Source organism: Meles meles, chromosome X (assembly GCF_922984935.1).
Source record: "Meles meles chromosome X, mMelMel3.1 paternal haplotype, whole genome shotgun sequence".
Lineage (NCBI taxonomy): Eukaryota > Metazoa > Chordata > Mammalia > Carnivora > Mustelidae > Meles > Meles meles.
Window position 1 is genome coordinate 16076926 of NC_060087.1, and position 23322 is coordinate 16100247.

A 23322-nucleotide genomic window follows, 5' to 3' on the forward strand; every position below is an offset into this window, starting at 1 on the left:
TTTTCAAAGATATTGATAATGAAAAAAAAAAAAAAACCACTCAGGAGTTCTAAACCACTTACTGATGCAAAAAAAATGTAACACTCATAGATGTTCCTTACTCTCCCTTGCTGTGGCCATTGCATTTCTTTTTATTATGGATTAATTCAAGCTGCCAGCCATAATTAAAGAAAGCTGTCAGCTTTCAGAATCTAGAAAAACAACCTCTATCACTGCAAAGTACCTACTGTGAATAACCAGGTCCCATGAGCTTATTAAAATAGGTTCTTAACAGTACCAGCGAATTTCAAAGTCAAGGTACATCCCAAGTTAACTCTGCTAAACTAAGAATTGCTCACCTGTGTTTCCACCTGGGGGATCGAGAGCGTGACCGTGCCATCCTCTGACACTTGAGCCACCATCCACTTTTACACTGCAAAGAAACACAGTATTAGCTAGTTTGCAGAAACAGCCCGGAATCTGCTCCAAAAGCAGTGAATCCCACCAACAAAAAATTACTTAAGTTCTCCCTGTCTCAGTTTCCTCATCTGTAAAATGGGGATGATAATAACTGAACCTACCTTATTGGAATGTTGTGAGAACAGAATGAACTAAATCAGGGGTCAGCAATCTTGTCCTATAGAGGGCCAGAGAGCTGGCTTTGTGGGCCATATCAGGTCTTCACCTCATCTCCTCCTTCTTCCTTTTCTTAAAAAACAACTCTTTAAAAATATTAAACCAGGGGCACCTGGGTGGCTCAGTCATTAAGCCTCTGCCTTTGACTCAGGTCATGATCCCGGGGTCCTGGGATCGAGCCCCACGTCGGGCTCCCTGCTCAGCGGGAAGCCTGCTTCCCCCTCTCCCACTCTCCCTGCTTGGGTTCCCTCTCTCGCTGTCTCTCTCTATCAAATAAATAAATAAAAATCTTTAAAGAAAATTTAAAAAATTTAAACCATTCTTAGCTCAAGGGCCACACAAAACAGGCCCCAAAAGCCAAACACACTGCAATGTGATGACCCCTGAGCTGCCACGAAGAGCACTCAGGATGGTGCCTGGCGCGCAGCACCTGCTACGGAAGTGTTCCACAAAGAGGACATCCTCCCCCAGAACTCCTCCATCTGAACCGCTACGACCTGCCTGTCTTTCACCGTGTACAAAAATACTTCATATAATCACAGTCAAAATGTTCAGGATTACTTGATGATACATCCTGCTTTTTAAATTGCTGGATAATAAGAGTTACAATACCTAATTATAGTACTAAATTGCTACCTAACTTCCACCGTGTATGTAAACCAAAACTTGATTAAGCATGATTAAACATTAAGTTTGGTTTTTATTTTTTTTGGTAAAACAAATGTCAAATGTCAAATAAATACATTTTTTAAAAGTTATGTGAACTCTATTTTTAAAATAGTAAGTCTTGGGGCGCTGGGGTGGCTCAGTCATTAGATGTCTGCCTTCGGCTTGGGTCATGATCCCAGGATGCTGGGATCGAGCCCCGCATCGGGCTCCCTGCTCAGAGGGAGGCCTGCTTCTCCCTCTCCCACACCCCCTGCCTGTGCTCCCTCTGTCAAATAAATAAATAAAAATCTTAATTAAAAAAATAGTAAGTCTTTGCAAGAAGCTGATAGCTTTAGGAACCAAATTTTTTAAACATGTGATTAGGATATAATCTTTTATACTAGCTATTATTTACATTTTAGTAATCCTCCTTAGTTCTGTACTATAATTAAGTAGTTCCCAACTTATTGGCCCTCAACTACTTGTGGCTTTCAAAATTACTGCCACGGATTCATGTGTAATACAGGGAGCCAGCATGCGCAGACTGTGGAATAAGTACGTGTCTCATATATTATAACCTCTATTTTGCAAATTTCTGAAGACAGCATGGTCATTGGTAAAACACAAATGGGTTCTCGTAACTCCGTAGCTTTTCCATTGACTGATACAAAAAGCACAACTATTATTATGTGGACACTTGTTTAAAAAGGGAGTCCCCACAGTCAAACATCTGCAAACTACTGTTATGATGAATTTCAGAAGAAAGTTAAAGTATATAAGGCTAGAGGACTAGAACCACACCACTCACCAGGACATTCCATACAATTCATTTATTTAGACAGTGCCTCTTAACAAAAAGAAACTGAGGCTAGTAAAAACAATTAGATCGGAGGTACTATGAAATTAAGACACTAACTAAAGGGGAAAATTCTTTTATTAAAACTATCAAAATGTATTTCTTCAACAAATATTACTGAGTTACTATTTGCCAGCCACTGTTCTGGGGATACAGCAATGATGAGAAATAGGGGAAAATTCCTGTCTTCCGCAGTTTACATTCTACTGAAGGAATTTATAACAAGAAGCTTTGGGTATCAGTTCATACCTATGAAGCTGAACACAAATTAAAATCCCAAGGTTGGTGGGGCGCCTGGGTGGCTCAGTGGGTTAAAGCCTCTGCCTTCGGCTCAGGTCGTGATCCTAGGGTCCTGGGATCGGGCTCTCTGCTCGGCAGGGAGCCTGCGTCCCTCTCTCTCTCTGCCTGCCTCTCTGCCTACCTGTGATCTCTGTCAAATAAATAAATAAAATTTTATTTAAAAATTTAAAAAAAAATCCCAAGGTTGGTGAGGAGTGATGACACCAAATATTGCTGGTGATAATGAAAAAGCATAATTTTTCTGGAGGATAATATATTTTTCCCATTTTATTCATTTATTTTATTTTTATTTTTTTAAGTAAGCTATATGGCCAATGTGGGGCTTGAACTCATAACCCCAAGATCAGAAGTTACATACTCTACTGACTGAGTCAGCCAGGTACCCCTCCATTTTATTTATTTTTTTATTTTTTTGAAAAAGTTTTTTTGAGATATAATTCACATACCATAGAATTCACTCATTTAAGGGTGCAATTCAATATTTTTTAGTATATTCACAGAGATGTACCATCAGTACCACAATCTAATTTTAGAACATTTTCATCTCCTTTAAAAGAAACCCCATTAGCAGTTGCTCCCCATTCCTTGCCTCCTGTGATCAGCCCCTAACAACCACTAATCTACTTTCTTGTTCTATGGATTTGCCTATTCTGGACCTTTCATATAAATGGACTCATACAATACATATTTAGTGACTGGTTTCTTTCCCTTACCATAACGTTTTCAAGGGTCATCCCTGTTTTACCATGTATCAGTACTTCATTCTTTTTATGACACATTTTATTTATTTATTCCTCTCCCAGTGGACATTTGGGTTATTTCTATAGTTTTGGTTATTATGAATAAGGCTGCTATGAACATTTGTGTATCCTTCTATGTGTGGACATATGTTTCTATTTCTCTTGGGTATATACCTAGTAGTGGACTTGCTGAGTCATATGATAACTCTATATTTAACTTGTATTATTATTATTGTTATTATTACTATTATTATTTAAGTAGGCACCATACCCAGCATGAAGCTCAATGTGGAGCTTGATCTCGTGACCCTGAGATCAATACTTGAGCTGAGATCGTAAGTCAGATGCTTAACCAACTGAGCCAGCCAGGGGCCCTTATGTTTAGAGACACAGTGAAACTTTTCCAAAGGAGCTACATCATTTTATATTCCCCCCAGCAATGTATGAGGATTCCCATTTTTCCACATCCTCAGCAACATTTGCTATTGTCTGCCTTTCTGATAATAGCCATTGTAGTAGGTTGAAGTGGTACTTCGTGGTTTTGATTTGTATTTCCCTAACGATGGATATCTTGAAATATGTAAGAAATTATGAAACTAATCAAGCCTACTTTCTTTTAATCTAATAATTTCAGTTTAAACTTATTACTCTAAGATAATAATTGAAAAGGAAAAAATCAGCTATATATACTAAAATATTTAATATTAGCTTTATTTATAATAGGAAAGGGAAAAAAAAGAACACCCAAACTAGTTATAACCCTAATGGCCAGGAATGAATAAAAGATTGAACAAATTTAAAACATTTATATCTAGGGGCACCCGGTGGCTCAGTCGGTTAAGATTGTGACTTCGGCTCAGGTCTTGATTCCAGGGTCCTGGGATGGAGCCCTGTGTTAGGCCCCTGATCAGCAGGGAGTCTGCTTCTCGCTCTCCCTCTACCTCTCTTCAAGCTCATGTGCGAGCTTGCTCTCTCTCTCTCTCTCTCTTTCAAATAAATAAATAAAATCTTTTAAAAACATATCTCGTCACTTCCTATCTTTCTTCCAACCTTATGTATGTCTTTTCTTCCACATACCCTACTAGTCCTCCACACCACACCACTTGCTTTTCCCTGATCAGGCCATGCTCCCCCTACCACACAGATGGCCTTCTCTCATTCTACTTGACAAATCTCTGTTCTTTCAGGACTGTTCCACCATTATCTCCCCAGGGATTCTTTCCTTGACTATCTTATTTTCCCCCCGTTTTTCTTCTTGGAAACTCTGGGATTATTCTGAGATTACTTAAATACATTGTGATTATTTGTTTAAATAACTGTTTCAATAAGCAAAAGACGCCAAACAACTTATCATAGAACACAAAACTCTCATGACCTGTGGTCATAAGATGTGGAACAACGGGGACTCTCATACACTGCTAAGGAGTGTACGTGAGTATTAACCAGTTTGCAAGGGGCTGACAGTACCCATTTAGAGTTGAACATACTCATACCCCATAGGCCAGCAATTCCACACAACAATAGCCTTCAGAGTAGTGGCTCTCAGACTTAAGTGTGCAACAGAATCACCCAAAAGGCTTGTTAGAACACAGACTGCTGAACCCTACCCCAAAGGCAGGACTGACTTCTATCAAGTTCCCAAGTGATACAGATGCTGTTGGTTCAGGTGTAAGGGCCTATTTAGCCAGAGCGGTCCCACCTCCGTTGAACAGCCATTTTGTTGTTTATGCAGTAAAACTTAAACTGACCCCCCTCCCCAGGGGAACTTACTTAAAAGCAAGTCCCGGGTACTAGTCCCAGGTAACAAAGCCCAAATACAAGGGTGGGTCAGGTCAGGTGGAAATAACAGCCTAAATGCAGGGATGAGTCGGGTCAGGTGGAGACATCCAATCAGTAGGGCAGGCATACTGTGTCCCTAGCTACCAAGGAGTGTGGGCCCCGCCTTTTGGGCACCAATTCTGACTAAGGTGATAGGCTAGTGCAAATAGCTACTATGGGGAGAACTGTAATTCAACTGGCCACCCGTGTGTGACCTAGCATGACTGTGCAGCTTTCTCTGTGTGTTACAATCTCATTGGCCACCTGTGTGTGGCCAGGCCCAACCACATGGCCTTTGCTCTATAAAGTTAGTCTGTGAGGCAGGGAGGGGTCACCCTCTCTGTAAGGGGCGGCCCCGACCAGTCTATTTGACAGTCAGTTTGATTCTTGATGCTTGGCCGAAATAAAGCTTTGCTTGACCTTTGCTTTGTATCAGTCTCGCTCCTTTGACCATGGACCCATTATTGGGGGACCCAACACTGGGGACCCAACACAAGGAATACAGAACTACTGACTTAAAGGAAAAGGTGGGGATGCCTTGAGAGAAAATAAGATTTACTAACTGTGTGATTAAAAAAGTATTACTCAGGGGTTCCTGGGTGGCTCAGGGAGTTGGGCATCAGTCTTCAGCTTGGGTCATGAACCTAGGGTCCTGCAATTGAGCCCCTCGTCAGGCTCCCTGCTCAGCAGAGAGTCTGCTTCTCCCTCTCCTTCTGCTCCTCCCCCTGGTCATGCCCCCCCCAATAAATAAATAAAATCTTTTTAAAAAGTATTACTCAGAGGGGCACCTGGGTGGCTCAGTAGGTTAAAGCCTCTGCCTTCAGCTCAGGTCATGATCTCAGGGTCCTGGGATCGAGCCCCACACCGGGCTCTCTGCTCCGCAGGGGGCCTGCTTCCTCCTCTCTCTCTCTCTCTCTCTCTCTGCCTCTCTGCCTACTTGTGATCTCTTTCTGTCAAATAAATAAATAAAATCTTTAAAAAAAAAAAACTATAAAAAGTATTCCTCAGAATATTTTCCTTCAATATATTAAAACTAGCTTTATTAAAATTCAAACTATTCACTTGAAAATAGGTGAATTTTATTGCATATAAATTACACCTCAAAGCTATAAAAAAAAGAGCTTTGGGGCGATAAAAACACTCTGAAATTGAATCCGGTGTTATGAAGATGGTTGCACAACTCTGTGAACATACTAAAAACCACTGAATTGCACACTTTAAACCTGCAAATTACATCTCAATAAATTTTTTTTTTAAAAAAGTTAACTCTGTTTGCAATTGCTTAGTGCACATCAGCTAATAATGAAAAGTACTGGCTCAGGGGCTTAATGGATAAAAGAGGAGGAGAGTTCATTTAAAACCATACAATAAAAACCTAAGAGTGGTCTTTACATTTTTAAAGGGTTGTTGTTGTTGTTGTTGGAGGTGGTGGAGGAGTAGGAGGACGAGAATATGTAACAGAAACTGTCGGTGGAGCACAAAGCCTAAAATGTTTACTATCTGGTCCTTTACAGATAAAGCTTGCCAATCTCTGATTTAAAGTAAGTGCCTGGGTGGCTCGGTGGGTTAAGGCCTCTGCCTTCGGCTCAGGTCATGATCCCAAGGTTCTGGGATGATCCGAGCCCCACATGGGGCTCTCTGCTCAGCGGGGAGCCTGCTTCCCTATCTGCCTGCCTCTCCGCCTACTTGTGATCTCTCTCTGTCAAATAAATAAATAAAATCTTTTTTAAAAAGTAAAATAAATAAAGTAATTTACTTGTGACTAGCAAAATTAATAAAAGGAACCAGCTTCAGGACACAAAGAGAGAAAAGACTGAAACACCAGCAGGGTCTGTGACCAGGGAGAAGGGGATGTCAGTGACAGCAGGGAAATCTGTTTATGCTGCTACTTCCAGGTGAACTGTACAGGCCCAAGGGCAGTAAACGAACCCCTCTGCCCTTAAATGCAGCAAAATGACTAGACAGCAAGGACCTATACTCCCAGGAGGATACTGAAGAAGGTGCTGGTGCCAGAAGAGGCCAGTTCTACCGGGACAGCACTGTACACATCCCCTGACTCAAGTGAAAGACCCAGCTCCGGCAATTCTCTTCTTCCTCCCACAACATCTCCCCCTGGTCAGTAGACCCTTCCCATCACCACACAGACTTCCTCTTGTGAAGCTCGCAACTCTCCAGAACCACACCCTCCTGGGTCTATCTAGCACCTTCTCTCTCCATTTATAACGGACATATATTCCTCAAAGGACTGCTGTACACCATAATCATCCTCTCCGGCTCTTGCCTGACCCCTCACCAATCTGGCCTTCTAAGCCACCACTGCACCACACTGCTCTAGTCAAGATCACTAATCAAATCCATGCCACGAAATCCAATGGTTATTTCTCCTCCTCATCCTGGACCTACCAGTAGCACTTGCCAGTCAATCATACCTTCCTTCCAAAAACATTTTCTTCACTCGAATTGCAGAATACTACACTTTCCTGGTTTTCCTCCTACTTCTAACAATTCCTTCTGTCTCCTTTGCTGGTTTCTCTTCATCTCCCCCTTCACCACTCTGACCCCTAAATAGTGAAGCCAGCTGTCCTCTAAATAGTGATTCAGTCTTCAGACCTCTCACTGTCTACACTTTTCCTGCAGTCTACACTCTCATTTAGACTCATGGCTTTAAATACTCTATATTATAAACTAACACCACCCAAATTTGTATCTCCAGCCCTCATCTATCCTCCATACCACAGTCTTACATATCCAACAACCTGCTGGATTCTGTAAACATTCCATGAGCAAACTCCTGACCTTCCTCTGAAATCTGCTCCTCCTATGGTCTCTGTCCCACTGAAATAAATGGCAGCTCTATCCTCTGAGTTTACAATAAAAAGGAAACATAAATGTCCAATAAACTGAAAAGATACTCAACCATACCTATCCAGGAAGATAAAATTAAAGCAGTAAGATATCATTTCACACTCATGAGACTTGCATAATTTTTAAAGTCTAATGATTTCCATGTGTTTACAAGAAAGTTAAAAAAGAGAATTCTTCAACTGAGGAAAATTCCTCCCTGAAAAAACAGGAAGCAGAAGAAAACTCTAAGTCTATACTCCAAGCAGAAGTAAATATCTCCAAAAGCATTTAAGGATATATTTTTTAAAAACCTCACCATGAATCAGAAACTTAAAAACTAAGAACAGAAATAAATTAAAAAAAACCAGAGTGAAATGACAGAAGAAAAGTTAACTGAACTCAGAGAAAGAAATGGGAGGAAAAAAGACTAACTTATCTCAGAAGTGAAGATAAATTACAAGGTGTCCAAGGGAGAATACACGCAAAGGAAAATATACTAAGGGACATTGAAGAAAAGCAGAAAAACAACCCCCAAAAATGAAAATGATGAGTAAGTGTATGAGTAAGTGAGTGAGCGAGTGAGACAGAGATTGAGTCAGAGTGAAAGTAGAACTAGAAGACAGGTAAAGAAGGAATAATATTTGTATTACTGTAGACGCTGAAAAGAATAACAAAACAAGGGGCGCCTGGGTGGCTCAGTGGGTTAAGCCACTGCCTTCGGCTCAGGTCATGATCTCGGGGTCCTGAGATCGAGTCCCCCATCGGGCTCTCTGCTTGGCAGGGAGCCTGCTTCTCTTTCTCTCTCTGCCTGCCTCTCTGCCTACTTGTGATCTCTCTATGTCAAATAAATAAATAAAATCTTAAAAAAAAAAGAATAACAAAACAATGGAAATAAGCAAATATTTAAACTAAAATTCAGGAAAACTTTCCGGGGCAACTAGGTGGTTCAGTCTCTTAAGCATTGTACTCTTGATATTGGCTCAGATCATAATCTCAGGGTTGTGAGACTGAGCCCCATGCTGGGCATGGAGTTTGCTTAAGATTCTCTCTCCCTCCCTCTGCCCCTCCCCCATTGTTCATGTTCTCTCTTTCTCTCTCTCTCAAAAGGAAGGAAGGAAGGAAGAAAAAGAAAACTTTCCAGAAATGGAAAAATACCTGAATCTATACAATGAAGGGCACACCAGATACTTGGGAAAATTAACCTAAAACAATCAACTCTGAAACATAGCCTAGTAAAAACTATTTGATTTCAAAGACAAAAAACCTCAGGTTGCCTGGGAGGCTCAGTCCCTTAAGCTTCTGACTCTTGGTTTCAGTCCCCGTTATGATCTCAGGATCATGGGATCAAGCCCTGCATAGGGCTCTGTACTGGGCACAGAGTCTGCTTAAGATTCTCTTTCCCTTTGCCCCTCCCCCCACTTGTGCTCTTGTGCTCTCTCTCTCTCAAATAAATAAACAAAATCTTTTTAAAAAGATAAAATCCTCAAGACCTCAAGGTAAAAAGAATAAATAACTTATAAATCCAAAAGAAGTAGACTAGCATCAGATATTTCAAAACTAACGTACAAAGCAAGGTAACAATGGGTTGCCATTTAGTATAAAAAAATAAAATCAGTGAAAGTAAGTGTGAACCAAGGATTTTTTTTATCAGTCAAGCTGTCATTCAAATATCAAAGGTAAAGAAAAAAGTTTTCAGCATATAAGAACATAGGGAATTTCTGTACTTAACTAGTCCTTTCTGAGAAATCTACTAGAGAGAGGATGAGTTTCATCCAATCAAATTATGAGGGAAAAAATGTCAGTAAGGGACCAATGATGAGCATTAAAAAGTAAGTAAATGTATATATAAGACATTAAAAGAAAGAAGAGGTTGAAAGTAAAAGACTGATGTAAAATTGTGGCACACTGTGACAAAGTAGAAAAACTACAACTATAAGTGGGAGAAGAGACAGGAAAAGAAAATAATGGTAGAAGTTCAATGTTGTATAGGCAATAGATGGGTTTAAAGCATACGGGGGGGGACTGATAAATCAGATATTAAGAGGTTAGAGAAATCAACAAAGAGTGCTGGGACAACTGCATATCCACAAGCATAACAATAAAGTTCAACCCGACCTCACACCATATACAAAAATTAACTGAAAATGGATCAAAGACCTAAATGTGAGCGTTAATACTATAAGAGGAAAACATGAAGGTAAATAATCTTTGTGACCCTGGATCAGATATTACATTAAAAACACAGGCAACAGGAGAAAAAATGGATAAATCAGGCATCTTCAAAATTTAAAACACTTACACTGTAAAGGATACTATCAAAAAAGCAAAAAAAAAGGGGGGGGGAAGCAAAACAGAAACCCACAGAATGGGAGAAAAGTTTTTGTAAATCATATCTGATAGAGGATTATCTAGAACATACCAAAAAAACCTCTTATAATTCAATAATAAAAAATAATCCAATTAAGAAATGGGCAAAGGAGCTGAATCACAGTCTCTCCAGAAAAGGCATACAAATGCCCAATAAGCACATAAAAAGATGTTCAACATCATTAATCATTAGGGAGATACAAATCAAAATCATGAGATACCACTTCACACCAACTAGGTATCTATAACAAGTGCTAAAAGGATGGAGAGAGAAGGGAAACCTCACACATTGCTGGGAGGAATGTAAATGATGCAACAGCTTGGGAAAACAGTCTGGCAGTCCTTAAAAAATTATAAACGCAGAGGGGCACCTGGTGGCCCAGTCGGTTGAGCATCCAACTCTTGGTTTCAGCTCAGGTCGTGATCTCAGGGTCGTGGGATAGATCCCTGCGTTGGGCTCCTCGCTCAGCACTGAATCAGCTTGTCCCTTTCCCTCTGTTCCTTCCCCTACTCATGCTCTCTAGCTCTCTCCCTCCCTCTCATGCTCAAATAAACAAATAAAATCTAAAAAAAAGATCTTTAAAAAAATTACACAGGGGCACACCTGAGGGACGCAGTCGGGTGTCCAACTCTTGGTTGGGCTCAGGTCGCAAGCTCAGGGTCATGAGCTCAAGCCCCATGGAAGGCTCCACACTCAGTGCAGAGTCTGCTTGGGATTCTCTCTCCCTCTTCCTCTGCCCCTCCCACTCATGCTTTCTCTCTCTCTCAAAACTAAACAAATAAATCTTAAAAAAAAAAAAAAACTAAACAGAGTTACCATATGACTCAACAATTCTACTCCTACATACATAGCCAAGAGAAATATAAATATACGTCCACACAAAAACTTGTACACAAATATTCACAGCAGCATTAGTCATAATAGTCAAAAAGTAGAAACAATTCCACTGCCCATTTAGAGATAAGTGAATAAACAAAATGTGCTATACCCATACAAATGAACATTATTTGGCCATAAAGAGGAACGAAATACTAACACAGGGTCAAACAGGAATGAGTCTTGAAATCGTTATACTAAGGGAAGGAGGCGAGTTACAAAAGACCGCATATTGTATGATTTCATTTATATGAAAGATTCAGAGTAGGCAAATCCACCGAAACAGACGGTAGACTGGTGGTTGCCTGGGTGGGGTGGCGGGGTACTGGGGAGAACAGACACAGGGTTTCTTTGGGGGATGATGAATATGGTTTTTTTTTAAGATTTTATTTATTTGACAGAGAGAGATCACAAGTAGGCAGAGAAGCAGGCAGAGGGAAGGGGGAAGCAGGCTCCCTGCTGAGCAGAGAACCCGATGCAGATGCGGGGCTCCATCCAGGACCCTGAGATCATGACCTAAGCCGAAGGCAGAGGCTCAACCCACTGAGCCACCCAGGCGCCCCAGTGAATATGTTTTAAAACTGGACTCTGAAGTGATACTTCACACTCTGTGTGGCTTCAAAATTAAAAAAACAACAACAACTGGACTCTGGTGATGGCTGCACAACTCTGCATTTACCAAAAAACAATGAATTGTGCACCTTTCAATGGGTGAATCATGTGGTATGTAAATTACATCTCAGTAAAGATGTTACCAAAGAAAAAAATCAACTAATAAAAATTTCATACTATTAAATAGGAACCCAGCATTTACAAATGCAAAGAATTCCCCAGGAAAGCCTTCACAACAAAGGAGCCACAATCTCAGTACAGAACTGGACAGAGTCAGAGCCCACAGAAGAGGGTGACCAGCAAATCAGAGGAAGCCACACCTGAGAGGACCAGAAGGTGGATTAATGCTCTTGGCTACAGGGGTTGGTGTTACCGTCAGTTTTTCAATAAGGAGAAGCTGGAAGTAGATAAGGAATCTTACTGTTGCCTATCATTAACTTACTATGATTTCATGAATACAATGTATTTTTTTTTTCACACACACAAAAGTTTAAATAAACAACCAAGGGGCAAGGGCATTTATAAAGGTTTAAGAACAAAGGTCAACCATAAGAACAAAAATACAAGCCTTCCTAAATACCACCCCCCCCAATTTTTTAAATAAAAGAGCTAAAAACACACCTCATAGCCAAAGAAAGAGTAAATATAACAAAATATTCTGATACAGTTGAGGCCAAATGTATCAGTCCTAACAGTAAATGGGAATGGGTTTAACTGGCCGAATAAAATAAAAAGTTTCGGGGCGCCTGGGTGGCTCAGTGGATTAAGCCGCTGCCTTCGGCTCAGGTCATGATCTCAGAGTCCTGGGATCGAGCCCCACATCGGGCTCTCTGCTCCACAGGGAGCCTGCTTCCTCCTCTCTCTCTGCCTGCCTCTCTGCCTGCTTGTGATCTCTCTCTCCGTCAAATAAATAAATAAAATCTTTAAAAAAAAAAATAAAAAGTTTCCATTTGGCTTGCAGAACAAAACTCAAGATGCTATACAAGACACATCTAAAACAACTGGTAACAAAAAGAGAGCAGAGTCGCATTTCTGGAATCAGGCAAAGAATTCAAGTCCTAAAGCATTCATCATGACCAAAAAAAGAAAAAGAGAGAGAGAGAGAGAGACACTTTTTAATGCGGAAAGCCACAATCCATGACTTAGACAGAACACATAAAAGTACACATTCACATGAATATAACACAACAACCACCTTTATGAAACAAAAACTACTTGAGATACAAGGAGACAGAGAAACACACTAATAACAGGAGCCTTTATGCACTCTGAGTGGTATACGAGACAATTCAGTGGTCCAAAAATAAGGAGACAGAAGATCTAAACAGCATAATTAATAGAGTAAATCTTAAGGATATTTACCAAACTCCACACTCTGATACTAGAGAATATACATTCTTATCTCATGCCCATGCCACATTCACCAAAGTACTCATATATTACATCACAAAGAAAACATCAGCAACTGCTATGAAACAGAATTATTACAAATATCCTCTCATCATAATGTAATGAAACTAGAATTTACTAATAAAAATAACAGAAAAGCTCTTTCACCTAGAAATTTAAAAACCTCCTATTAAATAACTGAGTATAAGTGAAATTATAGATTTTTAAAGAAATAATGACAATGAGAACACGACATATCACATTCTATGGGATACATTTAAAGCAGTGATCAAAGGAAAATGTGTTGCTCTAAACAAATTTATCAATAAAAATGAATACAAATAAATTCATTTCCAAGGTTAAAAAACCTAAAAAAATAACAAGGTAAACCAAAAGAAAGCACAAGGAAGGAAATAATAAAGATAAAAACAGAGGAAGAGAATGAGACAGAATAGAAAACTAGATCTGAGTAATAATATAAAATTCTGTAGTTTTAAAAAAAAAAACTAAAATAGGGGCGCCTGGGTGGCTCAGTGGGTTAAAGCCTCTGCCTTCGGCTCAAGTCATGATCCCAGGGTCCTGGGATTGAGCCCCCCATCAGGGTCTCTGCTCCGCGGGGAGACTGCTTCCCTTCCTCTCTCTCTGCCTGCCTCTCTGCCTGCTTGTGATCTCTGTCTGTCAAATAAATAAACAAAATCTTTAAAAAAAAAACTAAAATAGATAAACCCCTATATAATGTGATTAAGAAAAAGGGAAAAACACAAATATAGAAAAATAAGAATGAGGGAGAAAGCAACCATTGAAATAGAAGAAAGTTTTTTAAATCATGAGAGATTACTGTGTAGCTCTCCACTTAATAAATTTGAAAAGCCAGATGATAGAGATAATTTGGTAGAAAAATAAAAACTACCAAATTTGACCCCATTAGAGTTAGCTTAAACAGGTAAGCAAAATAAGCCAATCAGAGAAAGACAAATACCGTATGATTTCACTCATATGTGGAACTTAGGAAACAAAACAGATGAATATACAGGAAGGAGAAAAAAAGGGGGGGGTAGAGAGAGAGAGAGAGACAAGGAAACCATAAGAGACTCTTAAGGATAAAGAACAGACTGAAGGTTGATGGAAGAAAGTCCCTGGAGAATGGGCTAAATGAGTGATGGTGAGTAAGGACGCACTTGTTGGGATGAACACTGAGTGTTGTATGTAAGCAATAAATGACTAAATTCTATTCCCGAAACCAAAAAATAATTAAATGAATAAACCCTAGTTTTTAAAGCTAACAAAAACGATTAAAAAAAAAAAGAAAGCTTAAACAGACCATAGGAAATATCCCTGAAAAACCATCAGGCCCATATGGTTTCACAGGAGAATTCTACCAAACCTTCAAACACCAGACGGCCTCACTGCTCTATAAATCATTCCAGACCTGGTGTATCATGAGAAGGATCAGGCCTATAGGAACACCAACCTTTCAGAGAAGATGAACCAGCCAAGGAGACAGAGAAAGAACGTCATCCTCTGAGGAAGGAGGGAACCCTAGAACGTAGAATCTCATAAGCTAAAGAATATTTCAAGAAAGGGGACTTTCATGCCAAAAGCTGCACAGAGGTCCAATAAAAGGAACAAAAAAATGTGAACACGTGGCTTCAGGACTAAGTGGAGGGTAAGGAGACTTAAGAAAGCTAATTATTAATGACTCCTTCTCGGGGCACCTGACTGGCTCAGTCGGCGCACCATGCAACTCTTGATTTCAGGGTTGCCGAGTGTCATACTGGGTGCAGAGACTATTTAAAAATAAAATCTTAAAACAAAACACAACCAAAAAACCCAAATTCTTCTAACAGGCCGAATGGAAAAGGAGGAAGAAAGTGGGCTGTGGCTGGGTGACAGGGGTCTAGGGAGTCGGTTCTTTGCTGGTAGGGAGGGACTATATGTCTGGCACTGGGGATATAACGTAGAAGGACAGTCATAGTAGAGATGAACCTGGGTCCAATCAGTACGGTGTTTCCTTTGATTCCTTAATAAAACTCCAAATAAGGTAGTCAATTTCTCTCACTATCCCACATTTACTATTACCTTCGTCAATGGTCCATACTAAATTTTTCTCAGCAGTCATATTTTATGTTAATATAGCAAACATTACTAAATGCCAATGGCTAGTAGTGGGGAGGCACACAAGGCTGCAAGAGACCTAGTTTCTTTCCTCAAGATGCTAAGTTTTCAGTGGTTAAAAAGGACTACAGGAGTGCTAGTACTTCTGGTCCACTAAGCGTCTTGCAAATAATATCTCATTTAATCCTCACAACAAACTCTGGGGAAGCTGGAATTAGCTTCCATTTCATAGGTTGAAAAAAAAAAACAAGCCTCAAAAAAAGCTAACCACACTGCCCCAGGTGAAGGACCTGAAACAAGAATCCAGATTCTCAGACTCAAATACTAACACTTCCCCAACTCACAATTCCTGCCTTTGGAAAGATGACCCTGAAGAGACTGCCTGGTCATTTGTGCAGATGCTCCGTCAGCAGAAATGGACTTTAGGACACTTGAGAATAGTTGACATCCTGAATCACATCTAAAATTGCCATCTAAATTTGGAAAGCAGCTTTTCTGCCCTCTAGCTGCCTGAACATCCTGTAGCTGTAGGGCACAAAGACTGTGTTTTATTTATCATGATCTCAAGGATTGTGTTTTATTTAGCTTTATATTTGTCCTCCTCGGCTTCACATGAAGTGCCTTTCAACATTGGCTCCTCCAGTATTTGTACAGATTCATTCATTCACCTAATTTCATAACCCTGATAGCATTCTGAATATAATCTAGGACAGAATTTTTTAAAACTTCAAATGTAAGAAGTGAAAGAGCATGGGGCAAAGGGTATCACAGAATTGATTTTTTTTAATTCAGAAATTTACTTTAAAAATCAAGATGCTTTTGCACTCTGAAATTTTTACAATATGGCAATAATTGGCAACAAGACAAAGTATGCTTAAATGTATTTTCCATAAATGTCCCATCTGACCCTTAAACAACAACCCTATAAAAAAGATAAAGCCAATGTACTATAATATCTAGTTTGGAGTTGAGGAAAGTGTCCCTTAGAAAAGCTACGTGATTTGTTCAAGGAATCAGAGATACCAGAATTCAAGAAAGTCCTGAGGTCAGATCTCTTGTTCACTCTACGATGCCTTGCCTCAAATGGATAACACGTCTTTACTAAACTGGTAAAAGTGCCTGGGTGGCTCAGTGGGTTAGGCCGCTGCCTTCGGCTCAGGTCATGATCTCAGGGTCCTGGGATCGAGTCCCGCATCGGGTTCTCTGCTCAGCGGGGAGCCTGCTTCCCTCTCCCTCTCTCTGCCTGCCTCTCTGTCTACTTGTGATCTCTCTCTCTGTCAAATAAATAAATAAAAATCTTTAAAAAAAAAAGATGAGAAATTGAATTGCTATCAACAAATTGTTTAAAAAGTGATAGCTAGAGAATGATAATGGTACTTGGGTGGAGAGAAGAACAGAAATGGTCCAAAAGTGATCCTGTAGAAATCCTTTAAATGCTGCCTTTTGCTAGGGTGTAGAAAAAGACACTCACAGATTGTTGGTGGGAGTGCAAAATAGCACATCCTTTCCAGAGGGAAACTGAGCAATTTACATTTTAAAAAAACAAACCCAACAATTCGATCATCTAGGAATGTACACTAAGAAGTAATGATGGGTGTACAGATTTTACACTTTTCAACAATGTATTCAGTGAAAAACGGAATAACCAACTAAATAAATTATTAGAGCCATGTAATGGCATGCTAAGAAGTCAGGAAAAAAAAGTGGTTACAAAACTGAAGCCACTTAGAAAAATCCATACGTTCATCTCGGCACAGAAAGAGAATGGAGATGTATACCCAGTAACCATATTCATAATGGTTACTTGGATTGGTGAAACAGTGTATCTTCTTCACCATGGTTTTGCATATTTTAGAAATTTTGTAAACAAATGTGTTACAAAATGTTTCTATATATAAATATTTCTAAGATCTTTAAAGAGGGGGCTGTGAAACAACAGCAGGGGCTTTCAAAAGAACGTTTTAGTAGCCATTTTAAAAGTACCGTTAAAAAATAACATTTAATAAACATTACCATATCGGAACAATTAAAATACTATTGAAAATTAAAGCTCTCATTATGAATCCCCACCAAAATCTTTCCTTTCCAAATTCCAGTCTCATTCATCCCACTTCTCATTCAGAAAAATGCTAAAAGGGTTGCTGGGCCAGAAGTCAGACAGACCTTCCTGATTTCTGTAGTTTTTACTTTGCTCCAGAAAAGAAACGCAATCACATAGGAGGCAGATGAAAAAGCCCCTTGGCAGGAAAATATTTGGGAGAATAAGTTTCTCTCCCATTTCTTTTCCTCCTGACTTACCGACAGGACAATCCTGACAGTCACCGGCCCAGTTTCCTAATACACCTTAGAAAAGCGCAAGGAGATGCGCCAATTTTCAAGATACGTTTCTAAAAACACAAGTTTTACTTTGCAACGCAGGATAAAGAGCATCCTTCGCGACTCATTCTGGACATTACCAGAAGAAGATGCCGCTGAGCGGCAGGAGAGCCTCGGGAGGACAAAGCAGGGTCTCCTCGGCTCGGGTCCCGCAGGCTACGCGTCCGGGTTCGCTTCAGGGACAAGGGCACGGTCCCTGAACACCACCCCCCTGTCCCCATGAAAGTCGCTCCGAACCGCCGGGGCCGCAGCCTGCCGGACGACGGGGAAGGATCAGAGCCACGGCAGCAGGTGCCCGGGTCGCTGCGCTGGTGGCCGGAGGCAGTGGGAAGGGGCGGTCCCCCGAGAGTCCCAGACTAGCCTGCGCATCCTCCCCCCCCGCCCCCCCCCCGCCGTCCCCCCCCCCCCCCCCCCCCGCCTCCTGGAGACCGCCCCTCCCGGACGACGGACACGCCCTCCCTGCGGGCCGGGGCCTCCTCGCCCCGCCCGCCCCCCCCCCCCCGGGGCCGCTCACCCGGCCGGGAAGTCCCCGCCGCCGCCGCCAGCCGGGCCGCCGCCGCCAGCCCGGCCGCCACCGCCGCCAGCCCGGCCGACAGCCCCTCGGGCCTCGCCCCTCGCAGGGCCGCCGCCTCCCACAGCAGAGGTACCACAGCTACCACCGCCGGGCCACGGGACCCGGAACCACTTCCTTCCGGAACCGCCTCGCCCCGCCCCCGCTCTGGCCCCGCCTGCGTTCGCGGCCTCGCGCTGGCCGACTCTCCCACCGACCCGTGCTCTGTACTCCTTCTCAGCTAGGGTGCCCCGCCTGGACAGCTCCGGCCAGAGCGCCTGCGCCCTCTGCCGGCCGTTCCCACCTGTGCCGCTCTGTCCAGGGCGCATGCGCTGTCTGCTGCCAGTCTGCGGGGGAAGGAGCTATGCCCGAGGCGTTCCAGGTCCTGCAATCCTGGGATCCCGGATGCTGGAGCTCATCCTTCAGCCAGGGGCAGGAGCTTAGTGCCATGGGTCATCCAGCGTTGTACACAGGAAGCAAAGGTGGCGAAGCAGATGAGCCTCGGCTTTCCAGCTCCTGGCTTGGCCCTCGAGGTCCGTCCAGAGCCAGCCCACCTGAACCTGCACCTGCCTTTCCTATGGCCTCAAATTAAGTTTCTACTCAGAAAACGAAACCTCCGCTCTGCACCTCCCAAATAGGCTAACAGTACCAACATCTCCCCACCACCCAATTCAAAATACTGACTCAGTTTTGCCTGCTTTCTTGATTTCTCTCCTTGCCGCACTCCAACCACCACCCACGCAGGTATTATGTCCTCTCTCTTGGAGCTTTCTCACTTGACATTTTGATATAGTTTTTCCTCCTTGCAAGACTTCTCTTTCAGAGCCCACCACATCTAGTAGTACACCTTTACCCTCCCTTATTGCCAGCTTATTGCATTAGAATTTTCCTCTCCATCTGAATTGAATTACAGCCATCATCCCAATGGGTCCAACACCAATGATTGAGCCATTTTTCCTTAACTTCCTCAACCCAGATGACTTTACCTCTACTCTACTTTATCCACCCATTCCCTGGCACTTATTCTAGAAAATCTAGACATTCATCACTTTATACTGCTCCATCTCTAAAACCTTAAGTTTCCAAATCCTGTTTATTTGTACTCATAATCCTCATCCTTGAAGTCCTGTCTCTCTCTTACTCTCAATGTACTTGGTCTTCAAAGACCAGAGAACTCTCACATGCCCTGAACCTTCTACCTGACTTAAGTACATGGCCTTTGACTTCAACAACTCTTGTAAGCAGAGCCCTGAGAATGGCCCTTTGACACATGGTATCATCAAACCACCACCTTTAAACACTCCAGTTATCTGCATTTTCCATTCCTACATCTGTGTTTTCAAGTACCGCTTGGGAAGAACAAGTCACACAACACAGAATGATGTCACTACAAATTTTTGTATACCCGCTAGAAATTTGGTGTCTCTTTTATGTGACCTCTCTCATTTCCAGTAATTGCTGTTACTAACCCTTACTACTCTCTTTAAGTCCCATAGCAACGATCATTTTCCTCTCTTCATACATGATACTGCTTCCTGCTTCACAGAGGAAAGTTCTCAGCATAGTACGTAAGGCCTTTCTTTGTTTGTTTTCTTTCTTTTGACAATCAAAAAAATGTTAAATCAACTTAAGACAGACTGGTAAGGATGAGAGAATAGAAGAGGGGGCAGCTGGAGCCAGGACTGGCCCTAGCGGTAGGAGCTGGGACATTTGTGGGCAGGCCTGCACCACAGCCAGCTTCGGGGGCCCTTCTTCAGTCAGGCCGTATTCCGTGCCAGCTGCTCCACGCTGGACATAGCGAGGCTGACTGCTTCCCCATGGGCACCCTGCAGCCCGGAGTGGTGGTACATCCACTGGAACGTGGCCGAGGTCATGCTGGGGGCGCTGCCGCCGTTCACAGCCTGCAGGGCCTTCTCTGCCAGGGCAATGGCCTCGAAGTGGTGCTCTTCCAGAGGTGATTCCTGTAGCTCTCAGCCCAGTTCTTCCCGAAGAAGCAGCGCACGGGTTGTTTCCCGTCCTTGTCCTTGTACTTGCAGGTCAGCAAGCCCCCTGCGGGAGACTGATCAGAGCCACGGGCCCACACTGCTCCCAGAGGCTGTTCTGGACTGGCAGCGGCGGGTGGGGGGGATTATCTGATTCCTACTTCATCTCTCTAGCCCTCTACCTCTTTGTGCTCAGTGTTTGCTGTTTAAGACAAATACAGCTTTTGCTTCTGCTTCATTGAACGCATTGTCCCATCTGTCTGGTTAAGAGGTGTGAGACCTTTTTAAATGCATATTAATGACTCAGTCCAGGAAGGTTTTCTTCTATGCTACCTTCAAGAATTGTTTCTGCTTTATCCAGTCATCTACTGAAGGGCATCTTGGCTCTTTCCACAGTGGCTATTGTGAACATTGCTGCTATGAATATTGGGGTGCAGATGAGCCTTTTTTTCCCACTACATCTGTATCTTTGGTATAAAGACCCAGTAGTGCAATTGCTGGGCCATAGAATAGCTCTATTTTTAACTTTCTGAGGAACCTCCACACTGTTATCTAAAGTGGCTGCACCAGTTTGCATTCCCACCAACAGTGTAAGAGGGCTCCCCTTTCTCCACAACCTCTCCAACATTTGTTGTTTCTTGCTTTGTCAACTGTTGCCATTCTAAGTGGTATAAGGTGGTATCTCATTGTGGTTTTTATTTTAATTTCCCTGATGGCTAATGATGATGAACATTTTTTCATGTGTCTGTTAGCCATTTGTATGTCTACTTCAGAGAAGTGTCTGTTCATGTCTTCTGCCCATTTTTGACTTGTTTTTTTGCGTGTTGAGTTTGAGAAGTTCTTTATAGATCTTGGATATCAGCCCTTTGTACTGTCATTTGCAAATATCTTCTCCCATTCCCTGGGTTGCCTCTTTGTTTTGTTGACTGTTTCCTTTGCTGTGCAGAAGCTTTTTATCTTGATGAAGTCCCAAAAGTTCATTTTCATTTTTGTTTCCCTTGCCTTTGGAGATGTGTCTTGAAAAAAGTTGCTGTGGCTGATGTCGAAGAGGTTACTGCCTATGTTCTCCTCTAGTTTTGATGGATAAAGAAGATGTGGTCTATATATACAATGGAATATTACTCCGCCATCAGAAAGGATGAATACCCACCATTTGCATCGACATGGGTGGAACTGGAGGAGGTTATGTTAAGTGAAATAAGTCAAGCAGAGAAAGACAATTATCATATGGTTTCATTCATATGTGGAACATAAAGAATAGCATGAAAGACATTAAGGGGAAGGAAGGGAAAACTGAAGGAGGGGAATCAGAGGAGGAGATAATCCATGAGAGACTGTGGACTCCGGGAAACAAACTGAGGGTTTCAGAGGGGAGGGGGATGGGGGGATGGGTTAGCCTGGTGATGGGTATTAAGGGCATGTTGCAATGAGCACTAGGTGTTATACACAAATAATGATCATAGAACACTACATCAAAAACTAACAAAGTACGGGGCGCCTGGGTGGCTCAGTTGGTTAAGCGACTGCCTTCAGCTCAGGTCATGATCCCAGAGTCCTGGGATCGAGTCCCGCATCGGGCTCCCTGCTCCTTGGAGAGTCTGCTTCTCCCTCTGACTTTCTCCCCTCTTATGCTCTCTCTCACTGTCTCTCTCTCAAATAAATAAAATCTTTGAAAAAAAAAAAACTAACAAAGTACTGTATGCTAACTAACATAATTTAAAAAATAAATAATAAAAAAAGAATTGTTTCTGCTCCATTTGCTCTGGTCTCTTTTAGGGAGAGCAATTATCTGTGGCCGTTCTCTTTTTTCTCATTTTTTTCACTTTATCCTTTTTTGACATTGACATTTGGTATAACTCAAATTTGCTTTCAGTATTATTGATAGGGTTTCCCAAAGTATTATTTCTGCTTCTGTTTTTACTTAAATGCTATTACTGAGATTTTAGCGTCCTTGCTTCACTCCTCCCCCACCCCCCACCTTTCAAATCGTCCTATTGACTTTGCATCTCATCTTACCTTCTTGCAAAAGGATGTTAAACTGGTGATAACATTATCCTTTGGGATTCCGTAGTCAATCATTTTCATGAATATGCTCTTCTCTCCCTTTCATAATTAGTTTTTGTGTACTTTACTGTATACAGATAAAGAGATACAGATAAAGATGTATTCTTTGAATCATCTTTGAACAAGGTGATCTTTGTTCAGACATATTGGTTAGGCCCTCCCACTATTTGCTGTTCACTTGTGTGGACAGAGAGGTTAAGTAGTTTGCACGAGGTCACATAGCTATTGCTGTGTCTATGAATAACACACATGCACACATACGCAAAACAAGCCTAACAGAAATAGGTTATTACCTGCCTTGCCATTTATTTTTTCTTTGCAAAGCCAAATCTGCTATTGAATGCTGCATATGCTTAATACAAGAATTCTATGTTAGTAAGAATAAATTACGCTACAGTAGCAGTCTCAAAATCTGATTGGCTTATAACAACAAACGTTTATTTCTTGCTTACATTTGAAGTCCATCGGAGGTCCGCTCTGGTTCTTCCGTCCAGCATGCAGGCTGAAGGAACAGACCCTCTCTGAGACATTACGGGTGTCAGATCAGAAGAAAAGGAGCAAGAGTGGGACCATGCCCTACATCTTAAAGCTTCTGCTTCAACGCTGAATCAGAACCTCTGAGGAAGTGGCTCATACAGATTCAACAAAGCCCCTGCAGGGGATTCTGAAGCACTCTCAGGTTTGAGAACCACTTCTCTAAGGCTTGTATTCCCTGTAAACCAGAAGATGGACATAGAGGCTTGTTGAAATGCATGGTAGTTTTTAGACTACTAATTCTTAAACCAGAACAAAAAGATCAAATTTTAAAAACAGAAGAAGGAATCAGGTATTGATACAGACTTGGGCCAAGTGCCCGTTGTCATTTTTTTGAAGGGACACTGTTGCTAGGGAAAGCTGCCAGCTGCCCTGACACGCATCTCCAGCTGCTCTTCTATACAGCTTGCTCTTTAAAATGCTGATGTGAGAATTAGATAATTAGAAATAAGTAGGACAAACAGCTTTCTCATCCCTGGACAATGCTATTGGCCCAGATTTTTCTCACTTTTTGTATAGATGGTTTGTATTGTGTCGGTCATGCCTTCAGCATCTACGTTAATCCTTATAACCCAGGACTGCCAAAACCAGGTGAGTTTTCTCTTAACTCTCGGACTTTGGGTTGGTTATACTGT

At 41.9% G+C, this 23322-nt stretch overlaps 2 protein-coding genes across 5 annotated transcripts in view; both read right to left on the reverse strand.

Moving 5' to 3' along the window:
* Positions 1-18203, reverse strand: part of BCLAF3 (BCLAF1 and THRAP3 family member 3) — a 59953-nt gene extending 41750 nt beyond the window's left edge. For 3 of the 4 annotated variants that reach the window (XM_045995665.1, XM_045995662.1, XM_045995664.1), the window contains exons 1-2: positions 18072-18203; positions 339-412 (exon numbers count right to left, since the gene is read on the reverse strand). In XM_045995665.1, coding sequence (XP_045851621.1) covers positions 339-379 — 41 coding nt within the window. In that variant the 5' untranslated portion in view covers positions 380-412; positions 18072-18203. Of the gene's footprint in view, positions 1-338; positions 413-17479; positions 17575-18071 lie in introns of those variants that run through there. The other variant, XM_045995663.1, reaches the window with a different exon arrangement.
* On the reverse strand, positions 18068-18436 carry LOC123934558 (glycine-rich protein DOT1-like). Its single transcript, XM_045994724.1, has one exon. The coding sequence runs from the start codon at positions 18434-18436 to the stop codon at positions 18068-18070; it is 369 nt and encodes a 122-aa protein (XP_045850680.1).
* Between the last annotated feature and the right edge of the window lie 4886 nt (positions 18437-23322).

Excerpts from the sequence above, each read along its gene's own strand:
- LOC123934558 (XM_045994724.1), bottom strand. The coding sequence starts at position 18,436 with ATGCGCCCTGGACAGAGCGGCACAGGTGGGAACGGCCGGCAGAGGGCG.